We start from the raw sequence: 23,731 nt of genomic DNA on the forward strand, positions 1-23,731 counted from the left end.
ATAACTGCTCAGCCACATTACAAAAACAGAAAGAAACCCCACCCTTTTTAATCTCATCAGCAGGTTACCTATGATGCATGCGGAAATCTGGTTTAATGTTTATTCAATAGTAATGTTTATTCAATAGTAACAATGTTTTCTGTCTTTTGGAGAGGTTTTTCTGGGTTGGCAGGAGATAAAAAAAAAACTTTCCCCAATACTACATGAAGGAATAAGAGTGAGGGTTGAAGGCAGAATTAATATATATATTTTTTACCTTAAATGGCTTTTTGGCCTTATTTCCTGAAGTATTTCCCTGATTTAACCAATAATCAGTCAGATTCAAAGTCATATCTCAATAAAAATGTGACTTTAACTGGCACTCTCACAGGGCTTTCTTGAGAACCAGAGGATTGAAAGACTTAAAATTGGTATGCTGGGAATTACACATAACAGTATAATTATACATGGGTGTGGTGCTGCACATTTGTGAACATCCTGTGTCTTACTGGAAAAAGGAATGCTGGTCTAGACAATTTGTTTTTCGTAACTCCAATTTTTCAAACTTTTTATTATGGAAAAATTTCAATATATACAAAAATAGAGAGAATTGTACAATGCAACAACAACCACCAACACTTCATATATAAGCTCTACTCCTCCTCCATCAGACTGGCTAAAGCAAATCCTAAACATCATATCATTTCATCTAATAATGTTTCCAAATGCATTTCTCAAGGATAAGGTCTTAAAAAAAAAAAGAAAAAAGCAAAACATCTCACAGCCAATGAACTTAACACTACTCACTAGGAGCATCTTATATACATGGAAGTGTTTGAACTTCCCTAATTGCTTCATAAATTTTTTCAATTAGGAAACAATCAAGGTTCACCCACTGCATTTGGTTGGTATGACTCTTAAATCTCTTTTAATCACTATGTTATAAATGTAATCTGCTGAAGTGAAGGTCATTTGGCCTCCCAGAAAAATATCTTAACCTGATAAAGAGCATCTGCAACAACCTAGAGCTAACAGTACAGTTGATGGTGAAAGGCTAAATGCTTTATACTTAAGATCGGGAATAAGGCAAGAATGTCTGTTCTCACCACTCTTAATCAGTATAGTACTGAAAGTCTACTTAGTACAATATGGTAAGAAAAGGAAATAAAAAGCATACAAATCAGAAAGGAAGAAATAAAACTATCCCTATCTTGAGATGACAGTACATAAAAAAAATCCCTAGAAATCTATAAAACATTTCCTAGAACTATTAGGAGTTTAGGAAGGTCACAGGATACAAGGATAAACATACAAAAATCAATATTATTTCCATATACTATGGACATGTGGGCACTGAAATTATATTTACAATACCATTTATAATTACTCAAAAAATACTTAGGTGTAAATGTAACAAAATATGTACAGGACTTGCATTCTGTGAACTACAAAACACTGATGAAAGAAATTAAGTAAGAGCTAAATAGGGAATTCCCTGGTGGTCCAGTGGTTAGGACTCAGCGCTTTCACTGCTGAGGGCCTGAGGGCCCAGGTTCAATCCCTGGTCGGGGAACTAAGATCCCATAAGCTGCACATTGCGGCCAAAAACAAAAACAAAAAAGAGCTAAATACATGGTATGATACACCATATTGATGGATTGGAAGATTCAGCATAGTAAAGATCTCAATTGCCTCCAAGTTTACTTGGTTTACTGCAATATCTCAGCAAGATATTTTTGTAGATATAAATAAGATTATTCTAAAATTTATACGGAAAAGCAAAGAAACTAGAATAGTTAAAGCAACTTTGAAAAAGAATAAAGAAATAATCAACCCATCCAATATTAAAGCCTATATATAGCTACAGTAATCAACATTGTGTGATGTGGGTGGAGGGATAAACACAAAGATCAGTGAAACAGACTCACAAGTGTGCTCAACAGCTTTTTGACAAAGGTGTAAAAGAACTGAGTGGAGGAAGATAGCTTATTCAACAAATAATGTTGGGACAACTGACTGTCTGTAAGCAAAAAAAATGAATCTTGACCGAATCCTACATCTAATACAAAAATTAAATGCCAAAGAATCACAGAAATAAATGTACAGTGTAAAACTACAGCATTTTTAGAAAAAACACAGAAGAAAATCTACAAGATCTGAGGATAGGCAAAGAGTTCTTAGACTTGACAACAAAAGGACAATCCATAAAAGGAAACACTGATGAACCAGACCTCTCAAAATTAAAACTTTTGTTCCACAGAGACACAACTAAGAGGGTGAAAGGAAACTAAAGACTAGGAAAAAATATTTGCAAACCACATATCCATCAAATGACTACCATCTAGAATATATAAAAACTCTCAAATCTCAACAGCAAAAAACCAAACAATACAATTAGAAAATGGACAAAAGACACAAACAGACATTTCATCAAAGAAGATATACAGATGGCAAAAAAGCACATGGAAATATGTTCAACATCATTAGAACTTAGGAAGATGTAAATTAAACTCACAGTGTATATCACCATATACCTATCAGAATGGCTAAAATAAAAGTACTGACAACACAAAATGTTGGCAAGGATGCACAGAAACTGAATCACTCATATGCTGCTGTGTTGCTGGTGGAATGTAAATTGGTACAGCCACTCTGGAAAACAATTTGGCTGCGTCTTTCAAACTAAACATGCAACTACAACATGACCCAGTAATTGCACTCCTCCACACTTATCACAGAGAAATAAAAACTTACTTTTGCACAAAAACCTGTACACAAATGATTATAACAATGTTACTTGTAATTGTCAGAAACTGGAGACAACCCATATGTCCTTCAACAGTGAATGGTTATGTAACTGTGGTATACGTGTTTTACAAAAAACTATTCAGCAATCAAAAGGAATGAAATATTGGGCTTCCCTGGTGGCGCAGTGGTTGAGGGTCTGCCTGCTAGTGCAGGGGACACGGGTTCGAGCCCTGGTATGGGAGGATACCACGTGCCGCGGAGCAGCTGGGCCCGTGGGCCACAGCTGCTGAGCCTGCGCGTCTGGAGCCTGTGCCCCGCAACGGGAGGGGCCGCAATAGTGAAAGGCTCGCGCGCTGTGATGAAGAGTGACCCCCTGCACCGCGATGAAGAGTGGCCCCCGCTTGCAGCAGCTGGAGAAAGCCCTCGCATGAAACGAAGACCCAACACAGCCAAAAATAAATAAATAAATAAATAAATAAATAAATAAATAAATAAATAAAGTAGTTATAAAAGGAATGAAATATTGATAAGGAACAAGGAAATACTGACAAGGAACTACTTGAATAAATTTCCAGAGAATTATGCTGAGTGAAAAAAAAAACAGTCCTAAAAGGTTGCATACTGTATGACTCCATTTAAGTAACATTCCTGAAATGACAAAATTATAGAAATGGACTAGTGGTTACAAAGGGTTAAGAACAAGAGGAGGTGAGGAACAGGGACAAGGAACAAGAGGAAAGTGGGTGTCTAAAAATGGGTAACAGGAAGGATCCTTATGGTGACAGAAGGAATTCTTCCATATCTTTACTGTATCAACATCAATATCTTGTTTGCAGTCTTGAACTATAGTTTTGGAACTGGGTAAAGGACCAATGGGATCTCTCTGTACTACTTCTTATGTGAATCTACAATTATCTTAAAATCAAAAAATTTTTTTTACTAAGTAAAATCCCTCTAAAGTAAAAAGTCAAATTGGTATCATTCCTCCAAATCTGATCTCCTGGTACCACTATCTCAGTGAATTATATCATTATCCATCGCTGAACAAGTCACAAACCAAGCAAGCATCCTTGACAACTCAATCTCCTTTATCTTCCATATCCAATTCATCTTTAAGTCCTGCTGCATTTATCTCCTAAATGTCTCTGAAACTGGTTCTCTTCTTTCTGTGTCCATCACCACTAACCTAGCCAAGTCATTCATGCATTCATTAACTGGAAGCCAACTCTGACCGAGCACTATTTCAGGTACTGGAAAAATGGGTACAAATGAAACAGACAACCCAGCACAAGAGAGTTTATAATTCAGAGGAAGAGCAGATTATAAATAAATATGTACTATTTTGCAGTGATAAGTACTCTGAGAGAAAATAACACATGGTGAGGGCATAAAGACTGTGGAAGAATGCTGGAGAGGGTGTGGAGAAAAGGGAACCCTCTTACACTGTTGGTGGGAATGTAAACTGGTGCAGTCACAATGGAAAACAGTATGGAGGTTCCTCAAAAAACTAAAAATAGAGTTGCCATATGATCCAGCAATCCCACTCCTGGGCATATATCCAGAAAAAACTATCACTTGAAAACATACATGCACCCCTAGTGCCCACTCTGCCACTATTATTCAACATAGTTTTGGAACTCCTAGACACGGCAATTAGAGAAGAAAAAGAAATAAAAGGAATCCAAATTGGAAAAGAAAAAGTAAAACTGTCACTGTTTGCAGATGACATGATACTATACATAGAAAATCCTAAAGTTGCCACCAGAAAACTGCTAGAGCTAATCAATGGATTTAGTAAAGCTGCAGTATACAAAATTAATACACAGAAATCTCTTGCATTCCTATACACTAACAATGAAAGATCAGAAATAGAAATTAAGGAAACAATTCCATTTACCATTGCAACAGAAAGAATAAAATACCTAGAAATAAACCTACCTAAGGAGACAAAAGACCTGTATGCAGAAAACTATAAGATACTGATGAAAGAAATCAAAGACGACACAAACAGATGGAGAGATATACCATGTTCTTGGATTGGAAGAATCAACATTGTGAAAATGACTATACTACCCAAAGCAATCTACAGATTCAGTGCAATCCCTATCAAATTACCAATGGCATTTTTCACAGAATTAGAACCAAAAATTTTTTAATTTTTATGGAAACATGAAAGACCCCAAATAGGCAAAGCGATCTTGAGAAAGAAAAAGGGAGCTGGAGGAATCAGGCACCCTGATTTCAGACTATACTACAAAGCTACAGTAATCAAGACAGTATGGTACTGGCACAAAAACAGAAATATACATCAATGGAACAGGACAGAAAACCCAGAGATAAACCCACACACATATGATCACCTAATCTATGACAAAGGAAGCAAGAATATACAATGGAGAAAAGACAGCCTCTTCAATAAGTGGTGCTAGGAAAACTGGACAGCTACATGTAAAAGAAGGAAATTAGAACACTCCCTAACACCATACACAAAAATAAACTCAAAATGGATTAAAGACCTAAATGTAAGGCCAGACACTATAAAATTCTTTGAGGAAAACATAGGCAGAACACTCTTTGATATAAGTCACAGCAAGATCTTTTTTGACCCACCTCCTAGAGTAATGAAAATAAAAACAAAAATAAAAAATGGGACCTAATTAAACTTAAAAGCTTTTGACAGCAAAGGAAACCATAACAAAATGAAAACCCTCAGAATGGGAGAAAATATTTGCAAATGAAGCAACTGACAAAGGATTAATCTCCAAAATATACAAACAGCTCATGCAGGTCAGTATCAAAAAAAAATTAAAAATTAAAAAATTAAAAAATGGGCAGAAGACCTAAGTAGACATTTCTCCAAAGAAGACATATAGATGGCCCCAAAACACATGATAAGATGCTCAACATCACTAATTATTAGAGAAATGCAAATCAAAACTACAATGAGGTATCACCTCATACTGGTCAGAATGGCCCATCATCAAAAAAATCTACAAACAATAAATGCTGGAGAGGGTGTGGAGAAAAGGGAACCCTCTTGCACTGTTTGTGGGAATGTAAATTGATGCAGCCACTATGGAGAACAGTATGCAGGTTCCTTAAAAAACTAAAAATAGAACTACCATATGACCCAGCAATCCCACTACTGTGCATATACCCAGAGAAAACCATAATTCAAAAAGACATAGGCACTCCAATGTTCACTGCAGCACTATTTACAATAGCCAGCACATGGAAGCAACCTAAATGTCCATCAACAGAGGAATGGATAAAGAAGATATGGTATATATATATACAGTGGAATATTACTCAGCCATAAACAGGAGTGAAATTGGGTCATTTATAGAGACTTAGATGGACGTAGGGACTGTCATACAGAGTGAAGTAAGCCAGAAAAACAAATATCGTATATTAACGCATATATATGGAATCTAGGAAGATGGTATAGATGATCTTATTTGCAAAGCAGAAATAGCGACACAGACATAGAGAACAAACATATGGATACTGAGGGGGAAGGGGGAGTGGGATGAATTAGGAGATTGGGATTGACATATATACACTACTGAGACTATGTATAAAATAGATAACTGGGGCTTCCCTGGTGGCGCAGTGGATGAGAATCTGCCTGCCAATGCAGGGGACACGGGTTCGAGCCCTGGTCTGGGAAGGTCCCACATGCCGCGGAGCGGCTGGGCCCGTGAGCCACAACTACTGAGCCCATGCATCTGGAGCCTGTGCTCCACAACAAGAGAGGCCCGCGCACCGCGATGAAGAGTGGCCCCCACTTGCCGCAGCTAGAGAAAGCCCTCACACAGAAACGAAGACCCAAAACAGCCATAAATAAATAAATAAATTAAATAGATAACTCATGAGAACCTACTGTATAGCACAGGGAACTCTACTCAATGCTCTGTGGTGACCTAAATGGGAAGGAATCCAAAAGAGAGGGGATATATGTATACGTACAGCTGAGTCACTCTGTTATACAGTAGAAACTAACACAACATTGTAAAGCAACTATACTCCAATAAAAATTTAAAAAAAAAAGTAGACAGCTAACCCTCCCCTCCACAAAAAAAGGAGTCAAGCCACTGAACTGTAAAGGAAATGAACAAAATTAAAACTATAAGTGAAATGGAGATTACACCACTAAAATTCGTGTCCACATTTATTTCTTAGCTCTCTGAAAATGGAGACCTTCTTATAACATTTAAGTCTGTTGCTTGGATTTTACACATTTAACTTGCATGCATGTTTTAAAGAATGCATTAAGTATAAAAATGTTGTGTTTCCTTTGTCAAAAAAAAAAAAAAAAGAAAGAGACAATACATGCATCCCTATGTTCATAGCAGCACTATTTACAATAGCCAAGACAAGGAAACAACCTAAATGTCCATCAACAGATGAATGGATAAAGAAGATGTGGTATATATACACAATGGAATACTACTCAGCCATAAAAAAGAATGAAATAATGCCATTTGCAGCAACACGAATGGATCTAGAGATTATACTAAGTCAAGTAAGTCAGAAAGAGAAAGACAAATACCACATGATATCACTTACATGTGGAATCTGAAATATGACGCAAATGAACTTATCTACGAAACAGAAACAGATTTGCAGATATAGAGAATAGACTTGTGGTTGTCAAGGGGGAAAGGGGTGGGGGAGGGTTAAATTAGGAGTTTGGGATTAGCAGATGCAAACTATTATATATGGAATGGATAAACAACAAGGTCCTACTGTATATAGTACAGGGGACTATAATCAATATCCTGTGATAAACCATAATGGAAAAGAATATGAAAAAGAATACATATACATATAACCAAATCACTTTGCTGTACAGCAGAAATTAACATAACATTGTAGATCAACTATACTTCAATAAAATTAAAAAAAAAAAGAATGTGGAGGACAGAGGGCCATGTTCAGATGTGCTGTGTCTAACAGACAAAGTGCCCTCTGAACAGACACATGTGCAACTCAAGGAAGTCAGTCATGTGGCTTGTGGCTCAGGAAGAATGGTCCAGGAGAGGAAAAAACAAGTGCAGAGGCTCTGAGGTGGCCTGTCTGAAGAACTACAAGGAGACCAGGGTGATTAGAGTTCTTGAATGAAGGGCAGAGAGGAAGGAGGTGAAGGTGAAAAGGTAGCCAACGCCAGACCATGAAGGCCACACTAGGGGCTTTGGATTGTGTTCTATGTGATAGAAGCTACTAAAGGTTTTGAGCATGGGAGTGAGATAACCTGATCTACCTTTTAAGTAGACCATTCTGGCAGCTACAAGGGAAATAGATGTTGATGGTAGGGGATGAGAACAAGACTAAATCAAACATATTAAACAGGACTACAGAGCATTTGGGCTCAACTTTCACCTTGTAAATTAACTCTTTAAAACCACTGCATGTTATTTTAAAACCACTGCTGCTCCAACCCCTACAGCACCTTTCTGCAAATTAAAAAAATTTGCAGATGCAGCCTCAGCAAATCTTGGTGGGTGGAAGGCAGCCCACAAGGGACCCCTCAGCCGACCACCCTGCCAGGTTCAGTGTGCCCTGAATTATTGCATAAATATAACAAAGAAAGAGAAAAAGACAAAGAAAAACACTTTTTCATTGGAGGTAATTTACCTAATCATCCCTGAATTTTTAAATTTTTGATTTTAAGAATATTTTCACATTTGGTGTCAGCCAAACTCATGAGACGTTCAAGTTGATTTAATCACATTATTCATATTTTATATATATGTAAAATACATATGTATATATGTATACATATATATATAAAATATTCCAGAAAAGTGATTAGACTTCGGGTTCATTTCTTAAGCAAGAGACTCAGATGAGTCTCTTTGAGCCATTTCCTCCCATCTCTCAGTATAAAACATACAGAGCCAGGCGTGACACAATTTGTTTTTCTGTTCATTTTATTTTTCCTAGTTGTAAATAGCTTTGAAGTGAAAATTATATTTCAAAAACACACTTGGAGGCAATTAGAGGTTCTAGGAGTCCTACCCTGGAAGCATAAGCTTTTCTGTCACCGGCTGTTCAAAGGGTTGGTTTTTGGTTCTGGTCTAGAGTTAATGATCAACGTGCTTCCAAGAACATCCAGATCCTTCACCTGAGCTCACAGGGAAGTGAGCTCCCCTTGGAAGGGAAACTGTTCTGAGGGCACTTTAGTCCAGGCAGATGGGAGACTCGCTAGGGGTGCAGGAGAGACACAACCACAGGCCAGCACTCCCAGGACGCTCCATCTGACTGTCACCTTTGACCAAAGAGAGCAGGTTCATCCCATCAAGAGAAACGGGCACACCGGTTGGCTCTGATGTCCTTACTTCCTGCAGACACCCACTCAGAGTTCTCCTTCAGGGACAGCTTCCCAAACCTGAGGACTTGACATCACCACTAGGTGTCTTCAGGGTCTCTCTGGACAGCTTTCGACTCCAGTCATACTTTCTATTCAGTTTAATCCAACTAACACTGCACTCAGGAAGGGGGACTCCTCATGGATCAGAGGCTCCCGAGGCGAATGGAAAGGGAACAATTCTTCCATCTCTTCCTTTGATCTTCCACGCCAGACTCAGTCCACACCTGACGCCCCTCCTAAACTCTCCACTGGTTCCCTGCTGCCTGCGTTCTCTGTTTACTTTGTGGTGGTCTCCAGCAGTTCCCACAAAATTAGAATATTTCTCCCAAATGACAGTTAAAAGATATAAGGGGAGATAAGTGTGGTTCCCACCTCAAAAGATCTCACCTTATACGGGGAAGAATGAGCTCTACGAAAGGTGTGGGTGCTTTAGGGATCGAGACAGCCTGTCCCACAGCCCTTCTGCTGGGCCCGCATTGTGAAGGGTCATCACTGACTCGTCTGGACCCGACAGCAACCTCAGACAAGTCCTACCACGTCTATGCCAGGTGGCTCCACATTGGTTGCAGGCTGATCCTTGCAGAATATAAACCTGGGCCCGTGGCCAGGGTACTTCAACTCCTCAGAGGCTGTGCCTGGCTCTCAGGTCCCTGCCCCCCCTCTCCCTGCTCCCGTCTCCACACACCGGCTTCCTTTGTCTGGACTCTCGGACATGCTCTTCCTGCGCCTAAACGCTTCTCACAACGTGGGATCCGGCCCTTCCTCGGGAAGCCTTGCCCACAGCATCCCTCCTGTTCCACGTTCTCACAGAACCTGCGGCTCTTCCCCAGAGGTCCTCACCAGAGTCTGTCACTCCACAGCCCTGTGTGCGCTTAGCCTTCCCCTCCACTGAGCTCCGCCAGGGCAGGACCTGCGTCCTTCTGTCCAAGGTTGCACTGCTGTTTATCACGGGACAGGAAAGCAGTGGGCGAGGGTTAGAACCTGGCTCCCCCAGAGCCCTGGCCTCCCCAGTTCAACAGCTCTCAGTCCTCAACTTCCATGACAGCCGAATCTGCCATTTTTCTCCTCTGGTGACTTCTTCTCAGGCTCAGCCACAGATTCTTCCTTCTTAACCCACCTCATAAACACTGAGGTTTCCTGGGACTCTGTCCTCTCCTCCGTTCCCTCATCTTCTCAGCTCAAGGCTTCAAATGCCACCTTCTCACTGACGGCTCCCTGACCTCCCTGTTGAGTTCCAACCCTGTATACCTTCTACAGCTGTCCACTGGCGACCTCTACCCATATTTCACTCACATCTCAAATGAAACCCATCCCACACCGAACTCATCCTGAACCCTTAACAAAGGGACCTCTCCTCTTTCCCTTTTTTTTTTAAAATGTTATATTTATTTATTTTTGGCTGCATTGGGTCTTTGTTGCTGCGCGTGGGCTTTCTCTAGTTGCGTCGAGTGGGGGCTACTCTTTGTTGCGGTGCGCGGGCTTCTCATTGTGGTGGCTTCTCTTGTTGCGAAGCTTGGGCTCTAGGCACGCCGGCTTCAGTAGTTGTGACGCGCAGGCTCAGTAGTTGTGGTGCACGGGCTTAGCTGTTCTGCGGGATGTGGGATCTTCCCAGAGGAGGGATCGAACCCATGTCCCCTGCATTGGCAGGCAGATTCTTAACCAGTGCGCCACCAGGGAAGTCCCTCTCTCCTCTTTCCTGAACCCACTGCACGTGCCTTCCTGCAGGTAACGTCTTGCCTGCATTACACAATAATCTCCAGAAGGTTCCCACCTCTAGTTTTTCCTCACTTCAAATCTAAGACCAACAGTGTTTCCAAAGTGACCATTCTTATTAAATTGAAATTGCATAATAAGGACTTCATGAATATATTCTCTGTGAAAATTTTAATAACATTACATGTAAATAAAGTCCCCTTTCATCAATACTCATTCTCGATCCTAATCCAAATGTAACTAGTTACGAGCTTAGGTGTCCCGCGACCTTTCTCTCGGCACTTACACGCATATTATGCATATCGACAAACACCCACGTAATTTTCTTTACACATAAATGGCGACATGTCATAATCATGCACCGTAACCTGCTTTAGTCCTTCACGTGCCTTAGAGCTCCACCCACACCAGTGCTTCTTGTTTCTGACTGTGGTGCTGTGTGCCAGTGTAGGGATCTACCTCAGCTTCTTTAGCTATGCCTTTACTGAAAGACATTTAAAGTGTTTCAGACTCTGACCATTTTTTCTAAAATATCAAGGACCATGTAATTCTTCTGCTTAAAATCCTTGAATTATTTCCAGTCATCCATGGACAGTTCCCATCTCTAAGAACTGTACCAAAGCACTTCAGAGTGTGGCCTCCACCTGGCTTTCTGATCTCATTTCCTTCCTCATCTCTTTCTTTTCCCACAACCCTGGGCTTCAGTCAGAATGAATTATCTGCAGTTCCTTAAATGGACTAAGTTTGCTCAATGAATACATGAAAATGTAGCCCTCCTCCGAAACAAGAGGAAAGAATAAAGATCCTGAGAGATTCACCTGTGAAGTGATTATCAGAGATGAAGCAGAAGTTTGTGACCCTTCTCCACAACTTCTTGAGGACTGAGAACTTGGAGAAATTTCCCTGACCAACATCTCCAAGTTGCACATGTACTCATTTACCAGACTGCTGCCTGCAGAGATTCCCCACCCACTCACCTACAGAGGAGCCTCCAGGGCTTTCTTTCTCTACCTTCCAGGGATCTTCTCCTTCCTGCAACAGGGAGATCACCTCAGGTTTGGAAAATGGGAGTCCTGCTCATAGAAAAAAAAAAAAAAAAAGAAAAAAATAAAAACAACAACAAACTTGGTTTTGACACGAAGAGGTATCTGAGATCTGACTGGAAACTTAGAGGATGATACAAAGAGCTCCTTAGGGTGCTCAAGTTCTGCCCCCATGATGTGAGGGGTGTGTTAGGGAAAAAGCAAGGGACTTGTAAAACATAACAATGTAATAATTAGTTGCATGTTAGGGAAATACAATAAACATGTACCCTTGAAATAGGGTACCATTAGCTTTCTATAGAAGAGGAAATATATGAGATGTACAGACTAAATTCAAATTTACAAACAGGTATCTATGAAGAGGATACCAGGTAGATTGTTTAAAATGAGAAAACACTATCTGGCTCCCTTTCAAGTATGGATTATACAGTGTTCATCTAGCTGGAAAAGAAAATGGGAAAGGCAAGTGGTGGGTCAAAGAAGAGGGATGAAAGATGCTCTCTGCTTAGAGATGAGCAGACACATCATAGAACAATCATAGTGGGAAATGCCTGAACTATGAGGGAATTTCTAATGTGCAGCTCTGTAGATTGTCCCATCCGTGGGGCATGAGGCATCCATGCCTATGAGGGGTAAAAAGTTTTTCAGATTTATTTGTGGAGATCCAATGTGTACAGTGCTAAGGCAAAACTCAGCTAAAGTTTTGATGATCCATGGCTTTTATCCAGGGAACGAGATGCTGAGTTATCCCAATTTCTAAACAGAGGAAATTTCCTTACCCAATGACACCAAGTTGCTATAGTTCTCCAGCATCACATCTCGGTACAAGTTTCTCTGTGAAGGAGTCACCTTTCTCCACTCATCCCGTGTAAAGAGCACAGCCACATCTTCGAACGTCACTGACAGCTGTAGAGACAAGCATCCCAGCTCACCCAGGACCACCCATCACACAGGGTGAAGAAGGCGGCAGTGGGAAGTAGACAGGCTACCATGAAATGCTTCTATATTATTCTAGGTTCTTAAGGTTTCAAGTCACTGGTTTAATGAACACTTGACCTGTGACAAATATATACTGAGTAGCATGAAATATGAACCAGGCCCTGTGTTAACCACACAGAGATGTGTGGAGGTATTAAGACCATTAGTGGGAGTGTTAATTAGAATAATCTTTCTAATAGCAATTTGATAATACATATTAAGAGCTTTAAAATGTGCATACTCTTTAACTCTCCAATTACTATATTTGTTTGATAATGAACAGTGCAAAAAAATGCACATACAAGGACATTTATTATGGTGTTAACAGCAGAGAAACGGAAACACCTACAACCTAAATAATCACTGACAGAGCCTTGGTTAAATAATTTAAGGCACTATCTGTGTGCTCTCTGAAGTCTGAGGACAGTAATAATGGAAATTAAAACAGCTATCATTAATTGAATGCTTTCTTCAGGACAAGTACTATTCTTAGAGCTTTATATTAATCTTTAGTGTAAATCTTTATTTTACCTTCACAACAACCCTAGGAAGAAGGTACTATTATTGTCCTCGTTTTACACAAGAGAAGTCACAGAAAGGATAAGAAATTTGTCTAAAGTCAGTGGTAGTGCTGGGATTCCAATTCCAGGTGGATGTCTACGGCTCCATTCTTAACCACTCTGTAAAACTGCCTCTCAAAACCTACCAAATAGCTAATAAATAAATGAAATAATCCATACAATGTACTTAAAACCATACACGGCTCATATTAAAGGTTCAGATCTTACCTATTATCATGTCAATATAAAGCACTATGAAAGCATTAAAATTGATGGTGTAAGTCAATATTTTTGACTTAAAAAGGCATTCATAATAATGTTAGGTATAAAAAGCAAGTTACATATCAGTATGTATAGTTTGTTCCCATTTTTTAAAAAAAATTATACAGGTACATAGCAAGTGATGCTGAGAGATGCATAACAAATGGCTGACAGCGATTATCTCCAGATGGTGGGATTAAGGGTGATTTTACTTTTTTTTTGCATATACGGAAAAAACATATAGACAAATACATGTACATACACACATCTATGCACATGTGTACATTTACAAGCATATATACATATACCCATACATATATATGTGCATATTTTATTCTCTATAAAAGTTTTTTGCCGTGATCATGCAATATTTTTATGGTAAGAAAAAGCATTAAATTATTGGCACATTGGGAGGAATACAAGAAATGATCTCTGCTCTCAAAGAACTTACAATCTAACTAGCAGACAAGAAAAGTGCATGAATTTGAACACTAAAAGGAAAATGTGTAGCTGGATAGGACCATACACCATCTCTGCTAATCCTCATTTTAGAGACAAGGAACACAAGATCCAGGACAGTCAAGACTCCAGGTCACATACTTTATTAATGGCAGAGACAGGACGATAACTAAAGTTTTCTTTCAACACAGCACTTGGTATACTCTCTCTCTGATCTTAAATATCCTGCTACTGAGTTTTACACACAAGTCCACACAGCAGGTGAGGTTAGGGAGAAATGTCACATTGGACTCACACACAGGGACAGAGAAGATTCTCGGCAAGAGAGCAGTTTGACTCTGTTGGAATGGAATGTGAAAGCCTTAGAAAAAAGCAGCCCAAATACGCAAAGGCAGGTCCTAGCCATAGCCTCAGAAGATCAACCACCATCACATTTCGTGGGTCCAAATGATATATAACACTGCACTGCAGAGAGCTCTGGTAACACAGGGGCTGGGCCTGCCATGTGTTCTGAGAGATGCACCAGAGGAATGGCTGGACAACAACCAGCATGAACTTAGAGGCCAGACGTACCTGGGTTTGATTTCAGGTCACTTGACTTCTTTGAGCCTCAGTTTCCTCATGTGTAAAATGGGGGTAATAACTGCTGCGCTGTTATGAGAGTGAGAACAAAGGTAAAGCCCTCGGGATAGTCCCCCAGCAACATTAACTATTATTGTCAGATGAAAATGAGTACAGAATGAACAGTATTTTCTGGGTCCTAAAAACACTGTACAGTTAACTTCTATCTATCAACAGTAATAGTATCATGTACTAGAATAATATTGTTCAGCTACCACAACCACCACATATTGAACATCAACTATGTGCCCGGGCCTTACTGAAACACTTGCCATGCTGCAATTCCTCTCATCTACCCTATGAGGTACGCATGGTTGTTATTCCCATTCTACAGGTGAGGAAACTGAGGCACAGAGAGATGCAATTGCCTAAGGCCCATAAATGGTAACAGAAGATATGGGTTCAAACTTGGCTGTCTGGCTTGAGAGCCCCACTTCTAACTGTACACCCTGTATACCTTGCTTCTCCACTACTGATATCCCACAAAACCCTCCATGCCACTTCCTGAGGAGTCTTCTCTCAGCTCTCAAAGTCAAGAGACCTCTCCATCTGTGTCCCCACCAAAATGGCTATCCTTTGTTCACACACCGCCTCACCTGGATGGGGTCCCACCCTCATTCCCACAGAATAAAGATGAAAATGGCAGGTCAAGATCAGTTTTCAAGAGAGTGATAGAAGCAAGGCACATGATCCAGAAAGTTAAGAGGGAGAAAAAACTAAAAACTATGGACTGGGAAAAGCCTGGGTAAGGCATCATGAGGATTCTCAGGGGTGGAAAGAAAAAGAAAAGCATTCTGGCCAAGGGTAGGGAGAGGGACATGAGTGAGCAAAGGAGGCAGGCCAGAAAGAAACTCTGCCAAGTGCACATGTTTGTTTGTTCTGATCCCAAGTGGTATAAGACATGTGGCATCTTACCTGTCAATTCAGTAATCATACAGTAAATTGAGATTAATGAATAAAAGAGTGTCTATAAAAAAAAAAAAACACAACACATGGATTGGGGGGTTGGAGGCAAGCATTCCCTATGCAATCCACCATCCACCAGGATGGACCAACTCTTCAAAGGGAGAAGGACATGGGCTCCAAATCCTGGCGAAGACTGTACTGGGGAGAGAACTTCAGTTTGAGGATTAAAAAACAAACCTATCTGTCCGTAAGACTTGAGACGATAATGCACTCACCTGAGACCTTGCTTCCCTCTGTTCAGTAGCCATGTCCTCTTTCTGGGCAGTTTCCCCTTAGGATGGGAGAAGTCTCCAGAAGCCAAATCTGAGAGAAGAAAATGGGAGCCAGGAGGAAGCCCCTTCTGCTTTCCACCCCTCAGAATCAGCAGCTCTGATACCTTTACACCACCTGAGAATGATGCCATGTGCCCTCAGGAAGGAAGTCAGGAGCTAGGAGTAGACAGGACCAGAGAGAAGGGCTGGGTCATCCTGGTCCAGGCCCAGCTCTTTCCCTGGCTCAGAGGAAGAGGTCCTAGGACTCCATCAGCAGTAGCAGCAACTCCCTGAGCCTCACCGCGTGCCAGGCACTACCTACCAATACATCATCGAGTCCCACAGCACAGTTGGCACTGTCAGCACCCCATTTTATAGATCAGGAAACTGAGGGCAGAGTGGGAGCAACTTGCCCCAGTCCACACAGCCAGGGAGGGTGGCACCAGGATTCCAAGCACCGCGGGCTCCAGAGCACCTGCTCTAACCTCCCTGCGTGCATGTGCCAACTTTTCTCCACCTCAAGCCTTCCCACCCAATTCCTCCGCCTCCTGTCAAGGAGACAATTTCCAGATTTCTAGAGAAAGCTGCTTCGGAAAAGGAAAACATCAGCTCTCCTATGGCGGGGAGGGGGCTGCTGTCTTGAGGAAAGGGCACAGAAAACCAAAGACCTGGGTTCCAGTCCTGGCTCTGCCACTGGGGGAAGCCGGCGACTCACTTCTCGCGCAAAACAAGCCTGTCACTCGGGAGTGCAGGGGTGATGGTAAAGGGAGAAAATAATTTTCTCACGTTCACTGCCGGCCCGAAACAAATTCAAATGCCGGCAGGCGCTGGGCAGGTAGAGCGCTGGGAACTGGTCGGGAAGAAGCAGAAGGGTGGCTGGGTCCAGCCAATGGGGACGAAGTGCCTGACCTGTCTCGTTCAGGGGCACTGTGGGATGGCTGGTGGCGGCAGGCGGACAGAGCTGGGGTGCCCGGCCCTCGGCCCGCCGGCGCCCACAAAGGCCCGGCTCGCGCCTCCTGGGCCTGTGTCCCATACCCCGGCGCCGCATCTTCCCGAAGCCCGGTCCTCCCTCCCGCATCCTGCCGAACCTCCGCCGCTCACCTCACCCAGGCCTCGGGGGTTCCGCGGGCCGCAGGCGGGAGGCTCCGGAACTGCCACGGCCGGACAGCAACTTCGGGTCGGGACTCCCCGGGGTGCTGCCTGGGCAGACCTCAGCCCAGGACGCCACTCACGCCAGCGACAAACACCCAGCTCCCTATGCAGGTCCGGAACTGGGTAGAGTGAGGGAGGCGGGGGAACGGTCGCTAACCCCTCTGGGAAATGTAGTCCACGCGAGAGCACAAGGATTCTGGGAAGTGTAGTTCTCCGCGCTTGCTGCGTGGAGAGGCCCGGCTGAGCCTGTCACGTGCCCAGGTACGCATTCTGGGCTCGTGGCCGCGCTTCGTGAGTTGCCGGCTCCTGGGTTCCCGGTTCTTCCGGGAGGAAACGGGGTTTCGCCGAGGACAGTGTCTTGTAGCTCTGCATCTGCGTAAATGATACTAAGGCAAGTAGACAACCGCCAAAAACAAACCTGTTTCCTCTTAAGTCTTTCAGTAAGTATATTGAGCACCTGCTACGCGCCAAGCCCTATTGTAAAGGATTTGAAATACCTCAGTGAGCAAAACAGAGATCATTGCTCTGGAGAACTTTTTTTGGGGGTGGGGGTGGGGGAAGGAGGGAGGGAGCAGACAATAAGCCATGAACATAATTATATAGCATTTTAGAAAATAAGCTTTATCGGAAAAAGCGAAAGGAAAGCAGGGTTGGAAGTGTCTGGGGAAGGTACGGAGGCAAGTTGCAGCACGGAATAGGGTCACGAATACTACTCTTTGTTAACATATTAGGAAACAATCTCAATAAGGTAGAATGAGTATCCTTCCATAAGTTCTTGTTCAACTGTCTTGGCTATAATCAACTCATATGAATAATCATCATCGTGTCAACTTGTAAATAAAAATGCTGAGACTTTGACTGGTTTCTTTGACTCTATAAATCAACCTGAGGAAAATTAATATCTAACAATATGGACTTTAACAATCCATTACCATGGTACAGCAATCCTTTTATTTAGGTCTCCATATATTTTCTCCATAGCAGTATTACATATTTTTGTGAGTTTTATTTGAGTATGTTTCGTACTTTTTGAAGCTATTGTAAGTGGTATCTCTTTTTAAATTTCATTTGTAAAGTACCGGTTTTGTGTATAGCTTACTGCCTGAAGTCTTATAAATTCCAGTAATGAATTTATTGTGTGTTTTGGATTTTCTATGTAATATAATATAATATGTGAATGACAGTTTTGTTTCTTTTGCAAAACTTTTGCTTCTTTTATATTTTCTTTCTTTTAATCGTCATATTGAGTGGGCTGTGATTTTTAGTACAATGTTAATATAAAGTCAAAGTAGAGGCACGTCAGCAAAATGGCTTAGCAGGCCCAAGCCCACAGCCTCCCTTGGAAACATCAAAAAACAACTAGAAACTGGCTAAAATAGCCATATGAAAGCTCTGGAAAACAGTAAAAGATCTACAGCAAAAATACCTGAAAACTCAATCAAGGAAAAAAACACATTTGACATCATGGTAATACTGTGATGTTTTTACTTGCCCTTGCCCCATCCCTTCCTCAGTGTAGCAAAATCTTGGTCTGGAGTGGCCAAAGCTAAGTTCCCAATTCCCTTGCTCCAACAGAGAGGGAACTGAGGAGCTTTTATTTGTAAAGTTCTGCGCTGTCTGAGGGCTGCCAGAAGTACTGGGCTCTATCTTGTCTATCTCGGAACTCAGGTGGGGAGAAGCAGTAGGCACTGCTCCTGAAACTTGTGGGTGGACTACAGTCCCACAGACACCTGGGACAAGACATTGAGGGTAGAAACATAAGATAGACCATCTAAAGCCCTGAGGAGAGGCTGTGGTTAAGCTTTGGGAAATCAAGACATTTAAAAGCAGCTGAAAAACCAACGTAAGGCCCAACCACAAAAGACCTAAGGAGCTCTTTAAGTTTTCACCTCCATCTGATCCCTAGGCTGAGAACAAGCCAGCTAATTAGTAAAGGACTGCTCTAGCACAGAACCAGTCTGCAAAGAATGGGAGAGGTGACTAGTTTCTCGTTTTGTTCTGTTTTTTAAAAAAAGACAAAAAAGTATTAAAGAGCAGTTTTAGGTTCACAGCAAAATTGAGAGGAAGGTATAGCGATTTCTCATTTATTCTCTACCCCAGCACATCATAGCCTCCCCCATTATCAACATCACTCATCACAGTGGCACATTTGTTACAGTTGATGAACCTACACTGACATATCCCAGTTACCCAAAATCCATAGTTTAGGGCTCACTCTTGGTGTTGTACATTTTATAGGTTTGAAAAAAATGTGTAATGAATGACATGTCTACCATTACAGGGTAGTTTCACTGCCTTAAATCCTCTGTGCTCTGCCTAGTCATCCATCCCTATCCCCTAACTGGCAACCACTGATATTTTTACTGTCTCCATAGTTTTGCCTTTTTCAGAATGTCATATAGTTGGTATCATACAGTATGCAGCCTTTTCAGATTGGCTTCTTTCACTCTGTAATATGCATTTAAGTTTCCTCTGCATCTTTTCATGGCTTGATAGCTCGTTTCTTTTTAGAGCGGAATAATATTCCATTGTCTGAATGTACCACATTTTATTTATCTGTTCACCTACTGAAGGACATCTAGGTTGCTTCCAAGTTTGGACAATTATGAATAAGGCTGCTATAAACAGCCATGTGCAAGTTTCTGTGTGGACATAGCTTTCAACTCTTTTGAGCATGACTTCTGAATGATATGATAAGAGTATGTTTAGTTTTATAAGAAACTGCCAAACTCTTTTCCAATGTGGCTGTACCATTTTGCATTCCCTTCAGCAAAGTATGAGACTTCCTGTTGCTCCACATCCTCGGCAGCATTTGTCAGTGTTCTGGATTTTGGCCATTCTAATAGGCATGTAGAGGTATCTCATTATTGTTTTAATTTGCATTTCCCTAATGACATACAATGTAGGGTATATGACGATCTTTTCATATGCTTATTTGCCATATATCTTCTTTATTGAGGTGTCCGTAAAGGTCTTTGGCCCATTTTTTAATCTGGTTGTTTATTTTCTTATTGAGTTTTAAGTGTTCTTTGTATATTTTGGATAACATCTGATAGGTCCTTTATCAGATATATTCTTTTGCAGATATTTTCTCCCAGTCTATGGCTTGTCTTCTCATTTTGTTGACAGTGCCTTTCACAGAGCAGACGTTTTTAATTTTAATGAAGTCCAACTTAACAATTATTTCTTTCATCAATCATGTTTTTGGTATTGTATCTAAAGTCATTACCATACCAAAGGTCATCTAGATTTTCTCCTATATTATCTTTTCAAGTTTTACATTTTGTGCTTTACATTTAGTTCTTTGGTCCATTTTGAGTTGATTTTTGTGAAGGGTGTAAGGTCTGTGTCTAGAGTCATATTTTTTGCATGTGGATGTCCAGTTGTTCCAGCACCGTTCGTTGAAGAGACTATCGTTGCTCCATTGTATTGCCCTTGCACCTTGTCAAAGATCAATTGGCTATATTTATGTGGGATTTCTATTGTGTTTCACTGATCTATTCTTTCACCAAGATCATGCTATCTTGATTACTGTAGCTCTATACAGGCATATCTCGTTTTATTGTGCTTTGCTTTATTGCACTTTGCAGATATTACATTTTTTACAAATTGAAGGTTTGTGGCATTGTGCCTGGAGCAAGTCTATCAGCGGGATTTTTCCAACAGCATTTGCTAACTTTGTGTCTCTGTGTCACATTTTGGTAATTCCCACAATATTTCAATTCATTATGAATTCACAGTCATATTCCTTACGATTATATTTGTCATGGAGATCTCCGATCAGTGATATTTAATGTTACTATTGCAAAAAGATTATGACTTATTGGAGGCCCAGATGATGGTTAGCATTTTTTAGCAATAAAGTATTTTTTAAACCTAAAAATAGAACTACCATATGACCCAGCAATCCTACTACTGGGCATATACCCTGAGAAAACCATAATTCAAAGAGTCACGTACCACAATGTTCATTGCAGCACTATTTACAATAGCCAGGACATGGAAGCATCCTAAGTGTCCATCGACAGATGAATGGATAAAGAAGATGTGGCACATATATACAATGGAATATTACTCAGCCATAAAAAGAAACAAAATTGAATTATTTGTAATGATGTGGATGGACCTAGAGTCTGTCGTACAGAGTGAAGTAAGTCAGAAAGAGAAAAACAAACATCAGATGCTAACGCATATATATGGAATCTAAAAAACCGGTACTGATGAACCTAGTGGCAGGGCAGAAATAAAGACACAGACGTAGAGAATGGACTTGAGGACACAGTGAGGGAAGGGGAAGCTGGGACGAAGTGAGAGAGTAGCATTGACATAATACACTACCAAATGTAAAATGGACGGCTAGTGGGAAGCTGCTGCATAGCACAAGGAGATCAGCTCGATGCTTTGTGACGACCTAGAGGGATGGGATAGGGAGGGTGGGAGGGAGGCTCAAGAGGGAGGGGATATGGGGATATATGTATACTTATAGCTGATTCACTTTGTTGTACAGCAGAAACTAACACAACATTGTAAAGCAATTATACTGCAATAAAGATATTAAAAAACATTTTTTAGTTAAGGTATGTACATTGTTTTTTTAGACATAATGCTGTTGCACACTTAATAGACTACAGTATAGTGTAAACATAACTTTTATATGCACTGGGAAACAAAAGAAATTCATGTGACTTGCTTTATTTTGATATTCAGTTTATTGCTGTGGTCTGAAACCAAACCTGCAATATTTCTGAGATATGCCTGTAGTAAGTCTTGACGTCAGGTAGCATCAGTTTTCCAACTTTGTTCTTCTCCTTCAGTATTGTGTTAGCTATTCTGGATCTTATGCCTTTCCATATAAACTTCATACTCAGCTTGTCAATATGCACAAAATAATTTGCAGGCATTTTGATTGGGATTGCACTGAATCTATAGATCAATTTGGGAAGAGCTGACATCTTGACAGTACTGAGTCTTCCTATCCATGAAAAAGGAATATTTCTCCATTTATTTAGTTCTTCCCTGATTTTGTTCATCAGAGTTTTATAGTTTTCTTCACATAGATCTTACACATATTTTGTTAGATTTATACCTTAGTATTTCATTTTGGGGGGTGTCAGTATAATGGTATTATATTTTTAATCTCAAATTCTACATGTTCATTGGTGGTATAGAGGAAAGCAATTGACTTTTGTATATTAACCGTGCATCCTGCAACCTTGCTATCGTTGCTTATTCTAGGAGTTTTTTGGATTTTCTACATAGATGATCATGTCATTGTTGGAGGAGGTCATCAAGAAGATGTGACTGCTAGTTGACCCAGGCAATCAGAGGCTCCTTAACCTCTCCCCCGTCCTTGGAATTTATGTTCCACCTACTATTTCCATACCAGCAGCCGTTTCGAGGATGAAGCCTTGAGAGAGTAATGTGTTGTTGAGACCATCTGGACTGGATGTGTGACGAATCCCGTTAAAGCCTCTTTATAAACTTTTAAGATTCTGGCGGGAGGATGCAAAGATCTACTTGTCTTGTGACTGACGAAGATAAGCCTCCTATGTAAGTTCCGTTGTTTATTAAAACTGCCACCTACTAGCCTGAAGTGGTCTGCCTCTTTCTTCAGTCTCTCCTTGCCCTCTGTGTATGGGGGCCAGTTTTAAATTTCAGCCAGTGAAGTCCTGACTTTGCAAATGAACAGTCATCTGTGAACAAATATAGTTTTTTTCCCTTCCTAATCTGCATGCCTTTTATTTCCTTTTCATGTCTTATTGTATTAGGTAGACCTTCCAGTATGATGTTGAAAAGCAGTGGTGAGAGGAGACATCTGTGTCTTGTTCCTGATCTTAATGGAAAGCTCCCAGTTTCTGACCATTAAGTGAGTTAGCTATAGGGTTTTTATGATAGTTTTTATCATGAGTGGGTACTGTTTTTTGTCAAATGGTTTTTCTGCATCTACTGATACGCTCATATGATTTTCTTCTTTAGCTTGTTAATATGATGTATTACATTAATTGATTTTCAAGTGTTGAGCCAACCAACCTTGTATACCTGGGATAAATCCCACTTGGTACTGGTGTGTAATTCTTTTCATACATTGTTGTATTTGATTTGCTAATATTTTGTTGAGGATTTTGCATTTATCTTCATGAGAGACATTGGTCTTGTTTTCTTTTATCCTGTATTTTCTTTGTCAAGTTTTGGTATTGGGATAATGGTAGCTTCATAAAATGAGTTACCATTTTATGAGAATTAGAAGTATACCCTTCTAATTCTATATTGTGAAAGATATTGTAGAGAATTGGTATAGTTTCTTCTTAAATGTGGTAGAACCCATCTGGGCCTGGTGCTTTTCATTCTAGAGGGTTATTAATTATTGACTCAATTTCTTTAATATAGGCATATTCAGATTGTCTGTTTCTTCTTGCATGAGTTTTGGCAGATTGTGACTTTCAAAGGGAGTTAGTCCATTTTATCTAGATTATCAAATTAGTTGGCATATAGTTGTTCATAGTATTCCTTTATTATACTTTTAATGTGTTCTGTAGTGATGTCCCCTATTTCATATCTCATATTAGTAATTCATGTCCTAGCTCTTTTTTTCTTAGTTGGCACAGCTGGAGACTTTTTGATATTGAT

The 23,731-nt window shown here is 40.7% G+C and overlaps 1 protein-coding gene across 4 annotated transcripts in view; it reads right to left on the minus strand.

Moving 5' to 3' along the window:
- The window catches only part of LOC118893460 (zinc finger protein 2 homolog), a 93,254-nt gene extending 76,020 nt beyond the window's left edge, over positions 1–17,234 (minus strand). Inside the window, exons 1-4 of one of the 4 annotated variants that reach the window (XM_036849045.1) lie at positions 17,054–17,234; positions 15,917–16,004; positions 12,636–12,762; positions 11,791–11,886 (exon numbers count right to left, since the gene is read on the minus strand). In XM_036849045.1, coding sequence (XP_036704940.1) covers positions 11,791–11,886; positions 12,636–12,762; positions 15,917–15,949 — 256 coding nt within the window. In that variant the 5' untranslated portion in view covers positions 15,950–16,004; positions 17,054–17,234. Of the gene's footprint in view, positions 1–11,790; positions 11,887–12,635; positions 12,763–15,916 lie in introns of all 4 variants that reach the window. The other 3 variants (XM_036849046.1, XM_036849044.1, XM_036849048.1) reach the window with 3 other exon arrangements.
- Positions 17,235–23,731: the final 6,497 nt, after the last annotated feature.

Source organism: Balaenoptera musculus, chromosome 3 (genome assembly GCF_009873245.2).
Source record: "Balaenoptera musculus isolate JJ_BM4_2016_0621 chromosome 3, mBalMus1.pri.v3, whole genome shotgun sequence".
Lineage (NCBI taxonomy): Eukaryota > Metazoa > Chordata > Mammalia > Artiodactyla > Balaenopteridae > Balaenoptera > Balaenoptera musculus.